General features: G+C 43.1%; 1 protein-coding gene across 1 annotated transcript in view; it reads right to left on the bottom strand.

The window, feature by feature from the left end:
• Nucleotides 1-8,999: 8,999 nt before the first annotated feature.
• The window catches only part of CHL1 (cell adhesion molecule L1 like), a 132,207-nt gene continuing 122,526 nt past the window's right edge, over nt 9,000-18,680 (bottom strand). Inside the window, exons 25-28 of the mRNA XM_053953616.1 lie at nt 17,303-17,464; nt 16,531-16,662; nt 15,725-15,797; nt 9,000-13,892 (exon numbers count right to left, since the gene is read on the bottom strand). Coding sequence (XP_053809591.1) covers nt 13,676-13,892; nt 15,725-15,797; nt 16,531-16,662; nt 17,303-17,464 — 584 coding nt within the window. The 3' untranslated portion in view covers nt 9,000-13,675. The remainder of the gene's footprint in view (nt 13,893-15,724; nt 15,798-16,530; nt 16,663-17,302; nt 17,465-18,680) is intronic.

The raw sequence follows: 18,680 nt of genomic DNA on the forward strand, positions 1-18,680 counted from the left end.
ATCCCCGTGGCAGAGTGAGAGATTCTCCCCAGCCCTGCTCAGCATTCTCCTGTTGCTCTGTGCTGCTCCTAGGGATAAGATCTCCTCTCCTGCCTGCACCAGCTCCATTCTTTATTCCCGGAGAGATGGCCTTACATTGGTGCTATCAAACACATATTGATTGCACGCTCATCTGACAGCCTTGTAATTACTCAGGTCAGCCCATTTACCCTCTTTAAATAATGGCAGAGCACCAGCTTTCTTCCAGCCTTTTGGAACTTCCCCTGCGAGCCAGGACTTATTAAAAATAAACATTAACGATCCAAAGAGTAGCTCAGATGGCTCTTAAAAATTTTAGGTGCCAGTTAGGCAGACTTACTGATTTAACAGAGTCTGGTGAGAGGAGCTGCTGTTTAACTGCCTCCTAATCACTGCTGGGAGATAAATTATTCCATCTTGTGAGGCAGCAGCATCACCCTCCTCCCTCCCAGGGACAGGACAGAGGCACCAGCAGCCCTGGGTCCACCTGAAAATGGGCTGGTGCACTTCTGTTCACTCCTATCACACTTAAAGAACATTATTAAATAAGTTTAAACTCACTGCTCGTACATTTTTTTCATGTTTTCTCTTCTCAGTCTTACCCAACTCCTCACTTCCATTCCCTGCCATGGGCTCCTGATCACTCCACTTGCCATTTACAGAGTATTTTGCCAGGGACAGAAGGGTGGAGGAATCAGGAGAGTTGGATTGTTTTCCTCAATGTGAAATTGGATCTTTTGGAGAACAGTAAATAGAGATTTTTTTTTTATATCTGTTAGCATAAGCCAGACACAATCAAAGCGAGCAGCCACTAATTTTCCATGCATTGATCAATTACTCTCTTGCTGTGGAGATGGGATCTAATCTAGAGCTCCATCCTGCTGGATGGGATGCACCTTAAATCAGGGAAATATCAGCCACAGATTTTAGGAAACACTCTGGGCAATCTCCCACCAGCTGCTCCAGACCTTCTGTGTTGTCTTCCCAAAAATTCCCCCAAGGACCAGCTCCTTCCACCCTGCAAAACCCAAGTGAAGAACATCCTGTGGGGTTTATTTCCTAGCAGCCATGGCCAAGTGCCCCACCCTGGATTCCAGCTAGCAGGAAGCTGACCTGGAATGCTGATGGCTCACTTGTATTAATTGCCTGGGACTGTAGACTGTGCCATTTCCCTGGGCCAGCTTCCTGCTTGCTGCTCCCAAAAGGGCACAGAGCGCCGCTAATTGTTATATTCAATACTCTCCTGCAAGCAATACCAATTTAATTAAATTTACATGGTTTTAAGTGACCAGATACAACTCCTTTCATGTGTTTATACAGGTCACTAGAATTGATAAATCTCCATTTCATTGCTGACATCTTCTTTTAAGTGCTCCCTTATTCCCCTCCTGACCTTTTAAAGCTGTTTTCTACCCTTCCTGCCCGGCTGAGACTGGTTGAATTAGAGGTTCTCTCCTTCCCTAGGAGGCAGAACAGCAATCCATAAACCCCCAGTCTCATTGTATGCCAGGGGATTTTCCTTAACACTGAGTATGAAGTGTCTTTGAGGAGTAAATTTGAATATTTCTCTTTTTTTACCCATTTAAATCCCCTAGAGCCATTCACAGCTGAAACCAGAGCCTGCATTGCCAATACCCTCTACAGAATCCATCATCATTGTCACCTGGCACTGCTGGTGACACCCAGCATGGCAAAAGCTGAAATAACAGCAGAGAAATCTATTACTTTGAGCCCCAAACCAGACAGGATGGAGCCGTGGGCAACTGTGCCTTCCTGGGCCACCAAGAGCCCTCTGGTTCCACTCCTCCAGCTCTGATCCTCCACCCACACTCCAGCACCCAGCTGAAAGCTGATCCCACTCCCTCTGCTTTTCCCAGGGCAGCCAGGACCACACTTGCACAATTCAGACGCCCAAAAATCAGAGTAAAGGAGCTGAAAAGCTGCTCCAGTTCTGTGCCCTCCCAGCAGCTGGATCTGGTGTTAGCTCAGCTCTCTGCTCAAACCCAGTGCCCAATCTCTCAGTCCTTGTCCCATCCCTCCAGAACCTGAATTCACAGAATCACTGGGTTGGAAGAGACCTTCAAGATCATCGAGTCCAACCCAGCCCTGACACCTCAACTCAACCCTGGCACCCAGTGCCACATCCAGGCTTTGTTAAACACACCCAGGGATGGGGACTTCACCACCTCCCTGGGCAGCCATCCCAGAACTTTATCACCCTTTCTGTAAAAAACTTTTTCCCAGTATCCAGCCTCAATTTCCCTTGGTGCAGCTGAGGCTGTGTGCTCTGGTTCTGTCAGTTCCTGGAGAAGGAGCCCAGCCCCACCTGAGCACAGCCACCTTTCAGGAGCTGTGGAGAGTGATAAGGGCACCCCTGAGCCTCCTTTTCTCCAGGCTGAGCACCCCCAGCTCCCTCAGTCGTTCCTCAAACCTGCCTTTCCTTTGGGTCTGGGAGCAGAGTTCCTGCATCCCTCCCACCCTGCAGTCAGTCAGGGCGTGGGGTCACACCAGGGAGGGCTCTGCTCCCAGCACCAGCCAACAGCAGGTTGGCTTCCAAGGCTGGAAGGAATAAAAATGAAATAATCTTCAGCTGCAGCAGCCTGAAGGAGGTAGAAGCTGAGCAGCACAAATCCATCCTCACAGCCTGAGCTCAGGGAGCAGCTGGTGCTGCTCTGCTGCCAAAGGCTCCAGAGTTGGACCAGGAGGGAATGGCTGGGCTGGAAGTGGAGATTGGCCTTGAGGGTTCCACACACTGAGGAGGCTCCTTGAGCTGTTGAGGCTGCCCCTGGATCCCTGGAAGTGTCCAAGGCCAGGCTGGATGAGGCTTGGAGCAGCCTGGGACAGTGGAAAGTGTCCCTGCCCATGGCCGGGTGGGAATGAGATGATCTTTAAGGTCCTTTCCAACCCAAACCATTCTGGGATTGCACTGCCACCACCTGAGACCTCAATGACTCTTTCTCTCTTGCAGTTAACAGGAACAACATTTTCTTGGGCTGTTTTGACATTTTTTATAAGATTATATGTTTGGGTTTTTGTTTTTTTCAGGCATGAGGGAGAAAACATCAGCAACACTTATAAATCGCTTTTATCTTAAGGTTTTAAATAATTTTTGCAAAGGGTCTCTGGCCCCTTTTTCCTCACCTGTACAGGGAGATTATCTTCAGAGCATCCCAACAGCTCTGGAGATGTGTTTGATATGGAGCAGACTGATTATCCCACTGCTCCATATGTGCTCAGTCAGAGACACAACTCAAAGCAGCCAAAAGGCAAATCTGGCCCAGTTTCTCCTCTTTCCCTCTGGGGAGAATTCAATCAAGAATTGATTAATGCTTGAATTCTCATCAAGAATTAATAAGTTCCTGATGTGGTGAAAATGAATAGTCTCAGGGAAGCAGCTAAGCTTGTTGTTTTGTATGGGGGAAAAGAAAAAAATTCCATTTATTTGGTAACTGATGCAGTGGTGAAGTTAGAGAGGGGGAATTCTGAATTCCCTGACTCCTTATGACATTTTAATAATCTAATGAATGGACTGACTAAAGGTTGACTCTCAGAGGTGACTTGGGCTGCTCCTACCACTTCCCTCAAGCTTAGGTGCAATTCTCAAACTCCACATCAGGTGGGGAGCACTGGGGGTGTAGCAGCTCAACACCACCACCACAGAAAAGCCATTTCCTCATCCCCAAAAAGATGTCCCTAAAGGCTAAAAGCAAGAAAAGCACAAAGTCAATCCTTTCTCATCAAAACCCTCCTCAATGTATTTGTACAGACAATAAAATGAGACTCAGCAGGCACTAATAGTGATAAAGGTAGGAAATATTTAGTGACATTTTTTATACTTCCTTTGACGGGCTGGAGAGCTAAAATACCAAAAAAAAAAAAAAAAAAAAAGAAGAAAGAAAAAACCATGATGCTCTAAGACTAATTGAACCAATAATCAAAGGCTGTCTCTAATTCCTGGACCAGGAGGTCAATTACAGAAATAAATCTGACAGCAGATAGATGGGAACAGAGTGCAATTACCAGTTAAAGACTTGATAATTATGGCAAGAATTAGTCTGCATTTTCAATGGCAGCAAAACCCATCCGTTCTTTGCAGTTATTATCTGGATTGGAAGAAGAAATGGGTTCAGCTCTGTCTCAGGTTGACACAAAGCTCCAGGTACAACAGGAACTGAGAAGTGGCTGATGAGCCCATGGAGTTGGAAGCTTCCTTAACTGCAAACTTCAATGGCAGATGTGAGAGAAAATTAATTATTCGGCAAGGAGAGATGTGGGGAAATTTTAACTCTGATAGAATAGGACTGAGAAGCATGTATTTTTATGAGGTTTGCCAAAATGAGCCCAAACATGGGCTTTTCAAAAACCCAATCTTGAAAGGCAATCAATGAGAGAGTAACCATCCTGAATATTTAAAGAATTAGCACATTGTTCTTCCATTCCCCCACTGCATTATGTAGTCAAAAGGAAGAGGTTTTGTAACTATTTCTTTTTAAGAATTGTGATCTGCAAAATCTGTAAAAATCTCAATAAATTACCCTAAACTTGATGACCTTTATTCCTTGGGGTAGGTTGAACTTATATTTCTTCCTTATTGAAATAATCTGAAAACACACTTGAATTCTTCCTCTTATTCTTAATTCTGTCATTCTGGGACTCCAGGAGCTGGGAAGTTCAGAAAAGTTGGATCCAGGTAAAGCCAAGGAGATGCTGCTGCCCTGGGAAAGTAAAAACCTTGGCAAGAGAGTGACTGAGCCCAGCAGAGGAAAACAACACCCTCAGAAAAATGACTAAAACCTGGCAGCTAAGAGGCCTTGGGACAGGAAATAATTTGCAGCCTTGGAGTCATAAAAAATGCACTAAAAAAGTGAAGAGTTTTTGGGTTTTCAGTAAATATTTTCCAAGAAACCAATCAGTAAATTTTAAGTTCTCAACAACTAATGGTTGTGGGAAATAAAACAAAGAAAATATTTCCAGGAGATAATTTCCTCCTCAACTCATCCTGATGAGGTAACAATGAAAATGAGTGGCTTTAGCAGCTTCCATGGTGTTCCCCCACCTCTCAGTATTCCAGAGCTATTCCCACTCCATTTGTCACTGCCACTTCCACATCCCTCTGCTGACACTCCTCTCTGCAGCAACTCTTTTTCCTCGAGATTTTTTTTTTTTAAGTTAGGTGAATTACTGTGTCAAATGATCTGATTTCACTGCATATTATGTAAATTTATTTACTTAGTGGCCTCTGGGCTCCATGCTGAGCTTGGAAAATGTACTTTTCAAAATAATAAATAATTAACCAGAGCTCCTGCACCACTGGAAGTTGTTACTCTGCTCTCATTTTAAATAGTCCAGGAATATTTTTTTAATGCATGTTTCATATAAATTGCCACTTAGAGGAAAATAAATGCTCGGAATGTTGACTGCCTGAAGTCATAAAGGCTTACACATAGCAAGGTGATTTTTATTAGAAACTGCATTTATGCTTTTCATTATTTAATAAATAATCATATAAAGAACTCATTTCCAAATAGCAGCAGCCTCACGTGTCCAGCCCCCTGCAGAGATGCACAGGAGGGAGCAGCACCAGCAATTCCCAGGTTAAATCCCAGCCCAGGACCAGGCTCAGGCAGGTCCCACACCAGAAACACTGGGGAGGGCCTGAACTCCTGCCCAGATCTTCTCTTTATCACCCAGAGGAGGAAATGTGAATTTATTTAGACAAACTATTGTGTTCTTTAAAAAAAAAAAAAGACTTTTTTTTTTTTTTTGTAAGTACCAAAAAGGCTGGAAGCTCAGACACCTCGATCCATGCTAAATTCAAAATCCCAGGTGCAGCTGTCAATGAAATACAACTTCCCCAAAGAGATGAGGAGGTTGCAGGTGATGAGAAATATGCATGGGGAAGAAGCAGCCTCAACGCAGAACAGACACAAAACAGGCTGGAACTTTTCCAAGCCCAGGAACAGAGGAGTTGAGGGACCAACACAGATAAATCCTGACAGAGTCAGGAGGGGGAAGAAAACAACCAAGCTTGTGCAGGAGAGGCAGCCTGGCTGCCTTAGGGACAAACAAACTTAAACATTCCAGAAGAAAGGCAGCAGAACAGTCACATCATCCAGCCAGGGGAAAAATGGGAAAAACAAGCCCTGGGACAGCAAACTCCCCTAGGAGGGATCACAGCCCCCCAGATCTCCTCAGCAGGGTCTTCTGACATTTGTGGGGGGCAGACTTTAGGAAGCAGCAGCTACGACTCCAACACCTGCATTTTTAATTGGTGCCCAACGTGGGGCCTGACCTTGAGGCTTTATTTAGCCTTTTGAAAGCATCTCCATTGGACCTCCTCTGGGTTTTAAGTCACAGTCACTGCTCCAGTTCCCTGAGAAAAAAACCCGATTTTCTGGGGGATTTCTCTGGAGGTGGCTGACAGCCCTCGAGACTTCGAGGATCAGCCTCATCAGCGAAACCTCCTCTGAGAGTTTTTTTTTTTTCTGACACACCGAGGTGGTGAGTATAGCCTGGTGACTGTCACCTTTTTGTATATATATTTTTTTTACAGAATCCCCTTCCAGGTAAAGCAGCACCAAACCCCTGTTCCCACTGCTGGTTATTCTCACCTGCTCCATCTTTCCATGGGGTTCCAGCAGCTCCAGCTCCATCCCAGCCACAGCCTCTGCTCTTGTTCCCACACGAGGAGCTGCAACACCAGCGCAGTGTTTCCCCACTCCAGAGCTGTGGGAAAGTCACTTCTTGGCCACAAAGGTAATTCCATCCCAAACTGGAAGGAAAAGCTGATTTGCCACCAGGGTAATTAGCAAAGAGGTTCCTCTTGTACCTCATTTCCTGCAGGAGGAGCAATTGGGAATGACCCAGTTCTGCTCCTGTGCCAGCCACAGCTGCGCCTTGCTCTCACTCCTCCTCACATCCCTGCTTCTCACCCCCATCCCAGGTGAAGCACATACACCAAAACCATCCATTTTTTAGAGTTTTAAGTCAATAAGACTACTGCAAACAAGTTTTGGGGCTCCCAAACAAAACCAGGTGGTAAAAGCAAAAAAACCCCACCCAAACTCAGGGTACTGATGCCTGTTTTCTGGTTTGAGATATTCCTGCCCCAATGTTCCAAACAAATGCTGCAACCCCAGGCTGGGAGGGATATGAAGCACAGAAGTACAAACTCTACAGAAAAAATAAATCCTGAAATGCAAAGAGTGGTGGTTTTTGTATAGAAATGCCCATTTCTACATCCAGGGCGTGGGGTGGGGCAGCTCTCCTGGGTGGGTTTAGCCACATCATGTGGGCTTCAAGCACAGTAAAAACAACACCCAGGACTTGTTAAATGAGGCTTGGAAATGTGCAGAGCTCAGACATTTCAGCAGAGTGAAATGCTGGTGTTTCCCTGGGGGACTCCTCTGCGTTCCCAGCTGATGAACAGATGCTGAAGTGGAAAAGTGATGACATTTCCTTGTGAGACCGAGGAACAGAGTGAAATGTTTGAGCATTAGGAGGAATGCTCTGCCCCCAAACCAGGTCTAATAATGACAACTTTGTCCCAAAAGCAAAACATCAAATCTTTTCAAAATTATGCATAATTAACCAGAGCTCCTGCACCCGTGGAAGCTGTTACTTCACTCTCATTTTAAATAGCCCAGGAATATTTTTTAAATGCATGTTTCATATAAATTGAATTTTATCCCATATTTCATCCTTAAACTTCTGTGACATCTGCTCCCACACACCTGCTGGTGGCAGCAGCACCTTTATTCTCACTCCAGTGAAGCACATGATTGTAGGACATTCTCCTCCCCGTTTTGCTATTGAGAAAAGTGTAAATCTCATTATTCCAGGATATGAATTATAATAAAACCTTCTTGGGATGCCCTTGATGCCTCCCTGAAAGGTGAATGCCTGTTAGCACAGGCATTCCCACTGAGGGTATTCAGTTCTTGCAGGTGAAGAATGCATTAAAAATGTCCTGAAGCCTTCCTGCTGAAGTGAAGCAGCTAAAAACATGTGGCAAAAAAAAAAAAAAAAAAAGAAAAAAAAAGAAAAAAAAAGATAATTTCTTTCACTGAAATACAGTGAAAACACTCAGAATAGTACAGAATATTTCAATGAAATACACTCAGAACAGCACAGAAGCCACACCAGCATCAAGGATGATGTTCAACACACTTGAGCATCAACAAGATCTTTCAGATTCCTGTTAAATGCATTAAAAAATGGATTTTCCACCAATATCAGCTGCCACAGATTTGTCTGCTGTCTTTTATTGAGTCCTCAGTTTGGCTGTTCCAGGTATCAGGAGGGTGAATTTGTGTTCACCTGCAGAACCTTCCCATGGGCAGACAGAGTAGAATTAATCCTAGAACAGAGTATTGGTGATGGGGAGAGGGGAGGGAGTAATGAAGGAACCAAGGTATTTTCCTTGGCAAACAAAGCCCATTTGCTAAATTCCTATAAAAAGAATCAATACAGATTTCAGACTTGAAGCACAAGTGCAGTCTTCCCTAAAAAAAAAGGTATTATTGGGTTTGTGTGAGCCTGGTTATTGATAAGATGACCAATATTCTGGTGATCTTTAATGAAGAGGAGTAGAAACTCTGTGTGCTGGGAGGTTTTGTGCTGCTAACAGGGTGAGTAAAGCCTGTGAGAGATGCTAACAATATACAGGGTGATAGTTTGGTCCAGGAGAGGATCTCATGGAATCAATGAGGAATTAAATTCAGGCAGTTTGCAGGTCAGGTTCATCCTGCTTTGGTGTCATATCTACAGGGCTGATGATCCATGGTGTCCAAAAATCCCAGTGAAAACCAAGGGCAGCTCAACCTTGGTGTGAAACAAATTAAAAAAAAAAAAAACACTCACATGTCACAGCCTAGAGAGGGCTGTGAGTCACAATTACATCAGATTCCCAGCAAATAAACAGTGTCAAGTGAAAAAAGAATCAAACAAAACCCCCAAATCAAACAAAAGAAACTTGCTGATTGCAGCCAAGGCTTTTGAAGATTACAACAAGTCAAACTTTTATTAGCAAAGTTGTATTTCATGTAAAATGAAAATATCTTTTCAAACCATACGTGCACATCTGCGTGGTACAAACAGCAACTACAGTACAACACATTTCTCTAAACTTTAATCAATGCACACTAACATTTAGCTCCCAAAAAAGTAACATTGTGATGGTGACACCACATTTGCTTTGATCTTTTTCTCATGAAATTACAAAGTCTCTTGTTTAAAGTCAGAACCATAAGAATAAAAAATGAACAGACAGAATGCTTTGGCTCAAACCCCCCGAGGGGCTCCTGCCTGAAAACAGAACAAATCAGTGCAGATCACTTGAGATTTGACATGAGAGATCCAGAGCTGCAATGTAAACATGTCCTGCTACTCCAGCGTGGTTTGTACCTTTATTTTTTGTCACAAACACTGACAGAGATGCAGCTGAGGGTGTGATCCATTGGCAAACAAAGGGAATTCTCCATGAAGAATTTCCTTTCTGTCTATCTGTTCTTACAGGTAAGCAAAATAATCTAAATACACTTCTCATCTGCAAAATCATGGCTGTGAAAAACAATGTTGAGGTTTCCTCTCGAAAGCTCAAGGAGCAGTGAATTTTATTCTAACTTTGCTTTACAAAATGTGGAATCACTGTTTAAAAATCTCACCTTTTTTTTTTTTTTCTGAATATATATATAGAAAGATTGTGCTACTATTTGTTTTCATGTCAAAAATAATATTGGCCTGAAAACTTTAATGAAAACCTCTCGTGCACTGGATTGAAGCCATTCAGCCAATGGAAGCAGTTCCCAGGAAAAGAGCCACTCACTGGAATTTGTGTAACATCAGCACAGCAGAACAAATATCAATCATTAAATGATTTGCTTATCAGATCCATTTCAGATGAGAGTTACAACGAAGGTTTTTAAAATTTTTTATACATGAACACACAATTTTATCCAGAGGGGAGAACTAATTTTCTGATTTAATTCCTAAATCTGCTTTTCCTAAAGATCCAGCCCCAGCAGGGCTTTGATGCCCAGTGCTGTACTTTTATCCTGCTGGAGTGCAGAGCCATGAGGGTTTCTGGAGATTGGATCCCCTAATTTTGACAGAGAGGGAAGCTGGGGCTGTTCCTGCAAGTTCTTGATAATGTTATTAATTTTTATATATATATATATATATATATATATATATATATAAATTAGAGAAAAATTATCAATATTATGCTGCTCTGGGAATCCAAACAGCTCCCTTGGGAGAAAGGACAGAGGGTTTTTCCCCATTATTTAGGAAGAGCTGATTTTATTTGTTTCATGTTATGCACAGTCAAGACTGCACAACTTTTTCAGCAAGACCCCTCCCTCTGTTCTTCCAGAGGCTGCTTAAATCCCCAAATCTGGATCTGTGGGGCAAGGGAAATGTCTCCTCCCTGATGGGTGGAATTACATCCTGGCTTGACCCAAAGGGACCCAGCACAGCCTGGGATGGGATAATGACTAATTCCCTGTTCTGCTCCCATGGCTGGACTCCCTCCTCCCAGCAGGCAGGCTGGAATTCCCTGCTAGGTGTTAATTAATGGAATCCCCACAGATTTCCAGCAGCTAATTTTAATAAACACCCCTGGACAGAGGAAAAAAAAAAAAATCTAAAAAAGTCCCAAACAAACCAACACGAAGATTTAATGCTCAATGCACTATTTCAGAATAGGGGGTGATTTCTGGGGCTGTCCTGTGCAGGGACAGAAGTTGGACTTTGATGACCTTGTGGATCCCTTCCAACTCAGGAAGTTCTACAACTGCAGAGCAGTTGGTGACACTTTTACTGAGCTACATGGTCACACTTCCTCTCACCTGGCACAGACCAAGACAAAAACACAGCCCAGCTCCCTGCAATGACAAAAAAAACTCCTCAGGAAAACCTCAGCTTGCTCTGTTAATTTACTTTTGAAAAAAAATCTCCAAAAAACCATCACTAACTTGCACTTTCCAGGGTACCTTTACAGAAGAAAAAATTCCAATGCAGGACAAAAAGGAAAAAAAAATGACTGGGGAAGAGAAAACTGCTCAGGTGAGTGAGATTTCCTGGGAGTTTGAGTCACTTGTTAAATATTCACTGGGCATCTTCCTCAAACCCGTGTTCAAAAATCCAAGTTCCATTGCACATCTTTTCCTCCCTGTTTGACTTTTAGGTCCTGAGGCATCGTGGAACACCAACATTAAGACTTAAGGCTGTGAATTAAAATCTGAGTGGAAAAAGCAGCACATCACAAACACCTCTTAGCAGCAACCGAGCAGGAGCTGCACGGGGGATTTATATCCATTATTGGATCATTTGACACTCACTAATATGGTCTGAAACTGAACAGAGGAATTTAATATTGTTTAACAGAAGCATTTTCTGGGATGAGGGGTCTGGTTTATCAGCAGTGCTCCACAGGAAAATGTGATGGGTGTGTTCAGGCACAGCCCCTCCAGCCCAAAGTGAGGATTTGGGGGAGCCCACCCCCATTTTATTGCCTAATTTTCAAAGAGCCTTGATCACTGCAGATGATTCCCAAAGGAAACACATTAAAACCAGCCCAAAGCAAGCAGTAGGTTGTCACAAGCCTAATCAGTTCTTAGATTTTATCTGGTTTGGGCTGCAGCAGACAGGAGTCAGCAGATAAAGATGCTGCTGGGAAATGTCTCTGTTGATGAGATGCCAATTTTCACATTTCTCTAATTCTAATTCTCTAACTCCCTTCTTTGGAAAATTCATTTCCCCCCCCCCCAAAAAAAAAAACCTAAAAGGCTTTTGGACCTCTTCAGTGTTTGGATTGAGTGAAATACAGAAAATAGAACTTTATAAGTAATAAAAAGTGAACAATGTGGGTCACTGATATGGGATGGGATAATTTTTGATTGAGGGCAGATTTTCACTCACCATTTTATACTCATAGCCTGAATGGGGCTTTTGGGGTGGCTGTTTGGGGTTTGCTTTTCTCAAATAGAGGTTACATAAAAAGCCCTTAAAAGCTCCAATTAAAACCCCAAAAAGAGGCACAGATAAGCAGAAGCTTGAGCACCAAAGGCTTCCAGAAACTGCCAAGCTCTGAGGAGCAGCAGCCCCAGCCTGGGGGGAGCTGTGTGGGATCCACAGCCCTTCCACTGGGAAAAAATCTGCATTTCCCTGGGCTTAATTGTAGCCCTTGCTGGAAACTCAGAACCACGTGAGTAATTCTTGCTTCCTCTCTTTCTTCCACTGAAATCATGGAGGAGCCATTTGGGGATATTTGCCTAATTGCTATATGCCAAACAGCTTTTAGGATCTATTCCTCCTGCAGGAACTACTGAAAAACTTTTATAATGGGAGTGACAGAAGAAATGAAGCCACGTTGATGCTCTACTCAAACAAGCAGATTCAAAAATACAAAAGCTGTTAAAAAGAGATTCAGGAGATTCCAATACAAAAAGACCAAAAAAATGTGCTGTACAGCTCGGCTGAGTTAGTGTTGGAGAGGCAAAGAACCAGATTTAAACCAGCATTCAGTCAACAAAATAGGAAAAGAAACTCTACCATAATATTTTCTCTTCACTTTTGTTTTTTTTTTGTTTATTTAACAGTGATTAGGCTGAAAAGAAACGAACTCTTGAAATTCAGATAGGTCTAGTTTAGGTGCTGCTTGAATGGTGAGAGGTTTGGATGATTCCTATACACACAACTCCTGAAAACTAATTTTGCTGGTCCAAATCCATATTGAGAAGCAAATCTACTCATTCCTACACAGCTATACAGACCCATGCTAGCAACATGTCTCAGTTCAAAATAAAACCAGGCTGCTCTGGACTTGTGTCAATATTAATATCATATGTACAACGTCTCCATGAAATGTTGGCTAGCTCACAAATATACAGATATGAGACAGACACCAAGGAGTTTGCTTAGAAATGCAGCTTGCCACTGGGAAAAATTAAAAATCTTTCGAGTGATGGTGAATGGGAACCCTGTTTTGCCTTGCCACAGGAAAGAGCTGCAGCTTAACTTATTTAAGGAAATAGTGCCAGCTACTGGGCAGCAGCTTCACCCACACTCTCCTGTGGGTAAAGCTGCATTTCTGAGTATTGGTAATGGAAGTCAGCTGTAACCACTAAAACAGTTTTTTTGAATATCATACACAAAGGGGTTCAATTCTTTAGGAAAAAAATATACAATATATAGAATATATTTCTCTGGTATTTTAAATTCTAATTTTCCTCGTTGTGTCACTTTGCAGAGTAACCTGGTTCTGTTGGTGCCATTATCTTGGGCATGAGGGAATGTTACACACACACCTCTGACAACAGCCATACAGGGCAAAAATACTACACAGAGAAACATATTCCAAGCTTAAGAAACAGCTGGAGCAGCAGGTAAGGACACAGATGTACCACCAGAGCAAACTCTGGTTTGCTCAGACTAACACATCGTGTAGAAAAAAAAAAAAATTACTCTGTTTTATTGAGAAGAAAACACATAGGAATTAGGATGGAAAAATCATCTTTTAGTGGCAGTGACTCGTTTTTGTATTACCTGGATGTCAGGATTTTCCTGACTGGCTCAACTGGCACCCTGCTCCCCAGCACACGAGGTAACTGTGGGAGCTAACCAGGATAGACACCACAATTAAACACCAATCGTTTTAGGCGTGCAGAGGAAAAGTCGCCGTAGAACTCCCAGTGCTTTCCACTGATCCTTTTTCCTTAGATCCAGAATAAGCTCCAATAAATGAACCATCTTCATTGAACATGCCATGCTCCCCTTCTCCATAATCTACCAGACTATCAGCACTTCCAGTGGCTTTAATGTCCCCGTTAAGTGACTGGAGGCTGCCTTTCAGCGGCTTTTCATCGCTGTCACTACAAAATAAAGAGATGCCTTTCCAAAAATCTGCCTTGCACTGGCAAGGAGGGACACTGCCCTTGGCTTGGGAAGGGGAGAGTGAGGGACCCGTGGGTGGTACAGCGAGGATGATCTGACCCTCTGAGTCCTGCCCTGCTCCTCGCACACCTGAGCTCCCCCACACGGGATTTTGTCATGATTCCAACAAATTAATTGGTAAATGGGCATTATCAATACCCATCTATTTGGGGTTTTTTGCCTTTTTGCCTTGGGCAGACAGAATGGACAGAAAGGGAGGGGGAAGGAAAAGGGAATGCTGGAAAGGACGTGAGGGCTCTGTTCCAGCCACCAGGGCTGATGTCAAATCTTTGGAACCCCACAGAGAGACACTTCTCATTTTACAAAACACTGGACAACATTCAGGGCCTATTTATTTCATTTTCCTTTTGAGGTGGGTGAATGAAGTGGTATCACTTCAGTGGGTCACATCTCACTGCTTTGGGAGCATCCCTTTGAGTTTAAATGACCAATAAGGGTGCTTTTCCCCTTTTTTTCTGCTGTCATTTTATTTTACCAGAGTAAAACTGGAGTTTGCCTCTGCTATGGGGGAAGAACTGGGAAAAAAACAAAGTAGAATCAATGTCTGCATCTGCAGTCTCTGTCCAGTGAAAATTCCATGAAAAAGGACAGGCCCACCACAAAAATTCTGGGAAAAAAAGGGCAATTTCGCTGGCCATTCCTCCTAATGGCTCTACAGAAGAGGAACAAGAAGAGGACATTTGGGGGGATTGGGAAAATATTAAAATATTGTATAAAAAACTTCATAAAAATAAAAAAATTAGGTGTCTGGATTAGGGACATAATTACTCAAGTACAGCCCTTGCTGCTAATGCCAGCTCAGTTTCAAATCTTTGGCAATTTTATCTAAGCAGGGACAGAGAAATGAACGCGAGCTTCATTTCTTCAGGATGGACTCAATATGTGCATAAGCAACACAGAAAAAAAAAAAAAATCACTACTTTTCTGAACAGAGCATTTGTCCTTAGAAAAAAAGACAAGTTTGGATTTCAGGGGGAAAGGAGGGGGTCAAAGTTATTAACCTCAGGGCTTTCTTACCTTTCTAAATATTTGTCCCATTAGAAAGCATTAAAAATTAAATAAAGATGAAATTATGCAGAAAAAAAAAAGCCCTACTCCAGTACAAATAATGTAGTATATATAGGTGGGATTTCAACAGCAATTTTATGCCCTTAAGGGCAGCAACACCAGTTTTCCAGTATGGTTCTTATAATTATGTATTTTCCTTCACATCACAATTACATATTGCTTGAAGTTTTAGTTATTTTAAAGCAGCCAAAGTGGTTATTTCAATTCTCCTACAGGGATTTCTGTAGAGAGATGTTTGGTTTTTTAATATTTTTTTACCATATTCCAAACTTTTCTTTGTTTTCTTCCCCAAAATTCCCCATATTATGTGATTTGGGTCTGAGTTTCAAAAACCCACTGAAGACAAAGAATTCAACCCATTGACTTCAGTGGGCTTTTCAGCAGCACCCCAGATTATCATATATATTTACATTATTCATACAATGCTAATTAAAAAAAAAAAACAAAAAAGTGAAAAATAACCACCAATACATCAACATTTCCTTATATCCCAGCTTGGATGGATTGAAAAATACTGGATATACCTTTATATTCCTACTCTTATCCACTCCTATGAGGTTTGCTTTGAAAATGAAAAACAGCATTAATTGCATGCCATAAAAATGTCCCGAATAATGATGGCATTTGGAAACAAACAAAACCCCAAGAAACACAAAGGCTCGTGAAAGCAGGTCCTATTTACCTATATTCCCCAAAGATTTCATCTTTTATTGATTGAGCTTCGGGATCTGGATGCAAATCTTCTTTTTCTTTCACTGTACAAATAAAATAAAGGACAGATCTCTGTGTTGTGTTCTGCCATGGATTCTTCTTTTCCCAGGGGCAATGGGAAAACCATCTGCACTCACCTCCAGCCTGGCCTGGAGCTGGCTGGACACAACCTGTGAGCTTCCAAGAGTTTGGGACCATTCCCTAATTGATTATAAGCAAGTATTTATAGAATCATGGAATGGTTTGGGTTGGAAGGGACCTTAAATCCCATCCAGTGCCACCAGGGACACCCTCCACTATCCCAGGCAGCTCCAAGCCCCATCCAACCTGGCACTGGATGTTTTCAGAGATGGAGCATCCATCACCTCTTTGGGCAGCCAATACATTTACCTAAATCCTTACTCACTGCTTGGATAGTGACAGAGGTAATTTTTAGCAAAATATTCCACTGTTAAGCTGCCTGTGGAAGCTCTGTCCACGTGTCCAGCAGCAGTTCCCAGGTGGAAAGCGGGCAGGGAGTCCTGCCAGCAAGGATCTTGCTGGATTAAATGCTGGAATATTCCAGGAGTGCTGGGAAAGGCCTTTGCAGGTTCTGTGGCCAGCACACAGCACAGCTCCACTTACATTCATTAAAATCCCTTCCGTGGATATTTATCAAAAGCTACAAATCCTAATTGGATGTTTGCGCTCGCGGCCTTGCGGCCCCCAGAGAGAAACCTCTGAAGGATGTTGGTTATTAACGTGTGAACATGGGGAAAGGACAATAAATCCATTTACCTGAATATTTGCCTCCTTTATTTCTTCTGACAAAGCAAATTGTCAGCAGCAGCAGGGTGAGCAAGGCGATGGCGCACATCAGCCCGATGAACCAGCCCTGGGTGGAAATCCCCTCGTAAATGCCAGCGTAGGCTTGGGGAGATGGCAGAGGAGCAAAAAGGGAGGAAATTAATCAGAGGGAAAGGGCAGCACCCCACAATAACACGAACACATCACGTCCCTCTCTGGACCTTAATGGACTCAGTCTACCGCTACTGATGGTGCTCAACTTCAGCGCGAGGCCGGAATGTGTCCAGAGTGTGACATTTGGGACTGGAGGGGAGCGTGCAGGTGACAAGGGACAACACAGACACTTGGCAAGGCGGCTCTGAGAGAGCAGTTGACTCACAGGATTAGCACCACACAGGAAAGCTGAGCACAGAGCTGTTAAGCCTCTCATGCAAAAGCAGTTTTGCGAAAGAGAGAGAGGGTAAAAGTGCCCCCAGTACAAGCAAATCACCAAACTGGCCACTTAAGGGGCTTTATCCCAGCTGCCCTCTCACATTGCACAGGCTTGTGAAGGTTTGGGACTGTCCCAGGCTGTTTTAAAGCACAGGGCTCAGCCAAGAACCTGGGATGTGTTTGTGCTGCCATGGGATTCAACTGCAAGGGCCAACCTCAACGCCACAGCACGGAACGATGAGTTTGGGACACTCACACGGCACAGGAACCTCAGCATCGATTCACATGGAAAAAACAAACGTTCAGCACCTCGAAGGGCTTCGTGTCTCACCTCTCCCCCTGGTCTCAATTACATCTTCAAAAATGCTATTGTTATCCACCCAGTTCTTAGTCACTAGGCGGATTGTGTACTCAGTGCCAGGCTCAAGGGCCTCGCTGGGCTGAAACTTTGGGGTGGGCTTTACTGCGTCTGAAATCCTGCCGCTGCCTTTACCTACGGAATGCACACATTCAAGGCATAGGGATTAATGGCATTCGTGGACAAGAAGCCTAGGAAATGCACAGTTACAAACAACAGACAAATACAACACGTCATTTTAAACATTTGGCATCAGGCAATCTGATTTTCCAAAGCAAAAAAAAAAAAAAAACAAAAAAACCCCAAACATTCCCTCTGATTTTTAGTGTTCCATCAAATGAAATCAACAGCAGTCCAGAGTAATCCTGATGTTTAGGAAGGGGTTTGTACATCTCCCAGGATGAAAGTTAATATTGATGGGGGATTATGGATCTCCTTTAACTAATGCCTGCTTAAAAAATTACAACTTGCAAACGGGCTTGCTTTGTGTGGATAATCTGGGGTTTGATGCTTCTCCCATTGAACTGAACTCAGCAGGGAAGCACAGACAGCTTGTTAGCTGGATATGGATCCTTATATGTCTCCCAGAAAAAATTAACAGTGGGATTTGTGCTTGCTTCTCTCCTGACAGTGATTTTCTGTGTCCTTTTAAATTCCACAACGCCTGCACAAAGCACTGGTTTAGAAACAACTCAACAATTTGCCTGTAAATGGACATTTAGGCATTTTAAGTGTTGCTGATGAGTTTAATATTTGATTAGGAGAAGGCAAATTCCACTAGTTCTGGTTATGGAACCTTGTTATTTGCAAAACACCTCTGTAACCCCGTCTGCATTCAGATTGTGGGCATTAAATAAGGTTTTTCAGAACAGCTTTTGTGGAAAGCAGGAGAAAGGACATTACAGGAGCTGACAATCACTGCCTGGACATGAACAGCCTGCTCAGCAAATTCAGAACTGTGTGTGACATGGAGGGATCTCTTACAACACGGAAGTGTCCCTGTCCTCGATGACAGGGGAGAAATTTGCGGGGGCTGCACTTAATAAAAATAATTCTTGAATTGTTCTTAGGTGCCTGATTTGCCTGTTTTGTCCAAAGCCATCTAAAAGCACAAAGTATAATCAGAAAACTACTCGGCCAATTAGCACTGACAGGAGAACAACGCTCATTAATACTCTAACTAGTAAATAAGCAAAGCAAGAAGCTGCTGGAGATTAAGGCTGAGTTGACAGCTGAAGGGAAAAAAAGAAAAAAGATTAAGATAAATCCAAGCACAGTCAAAGCAGCAGTTCAGGATAAGTTTTTCAAGGCAACTCTCCATGTATTACAATAAGCAGTTAAATGAGCAGAC

Source organism: Vidua chalybeata, chromosome 12, assembly GCF_026979565.1.
Source record: "Vidua chalybeata isolate OUT-0048 chromosome 12, bVidCha1 merged haplotype, whole genome shotgun sequence".
In the NCBI taxonomy this organism is placed as follows: Eukaryota; Metazoa; Chordata; class Aves; order Passeriformes; family Viduidae; genus Vidua; species Vidua chalybeata.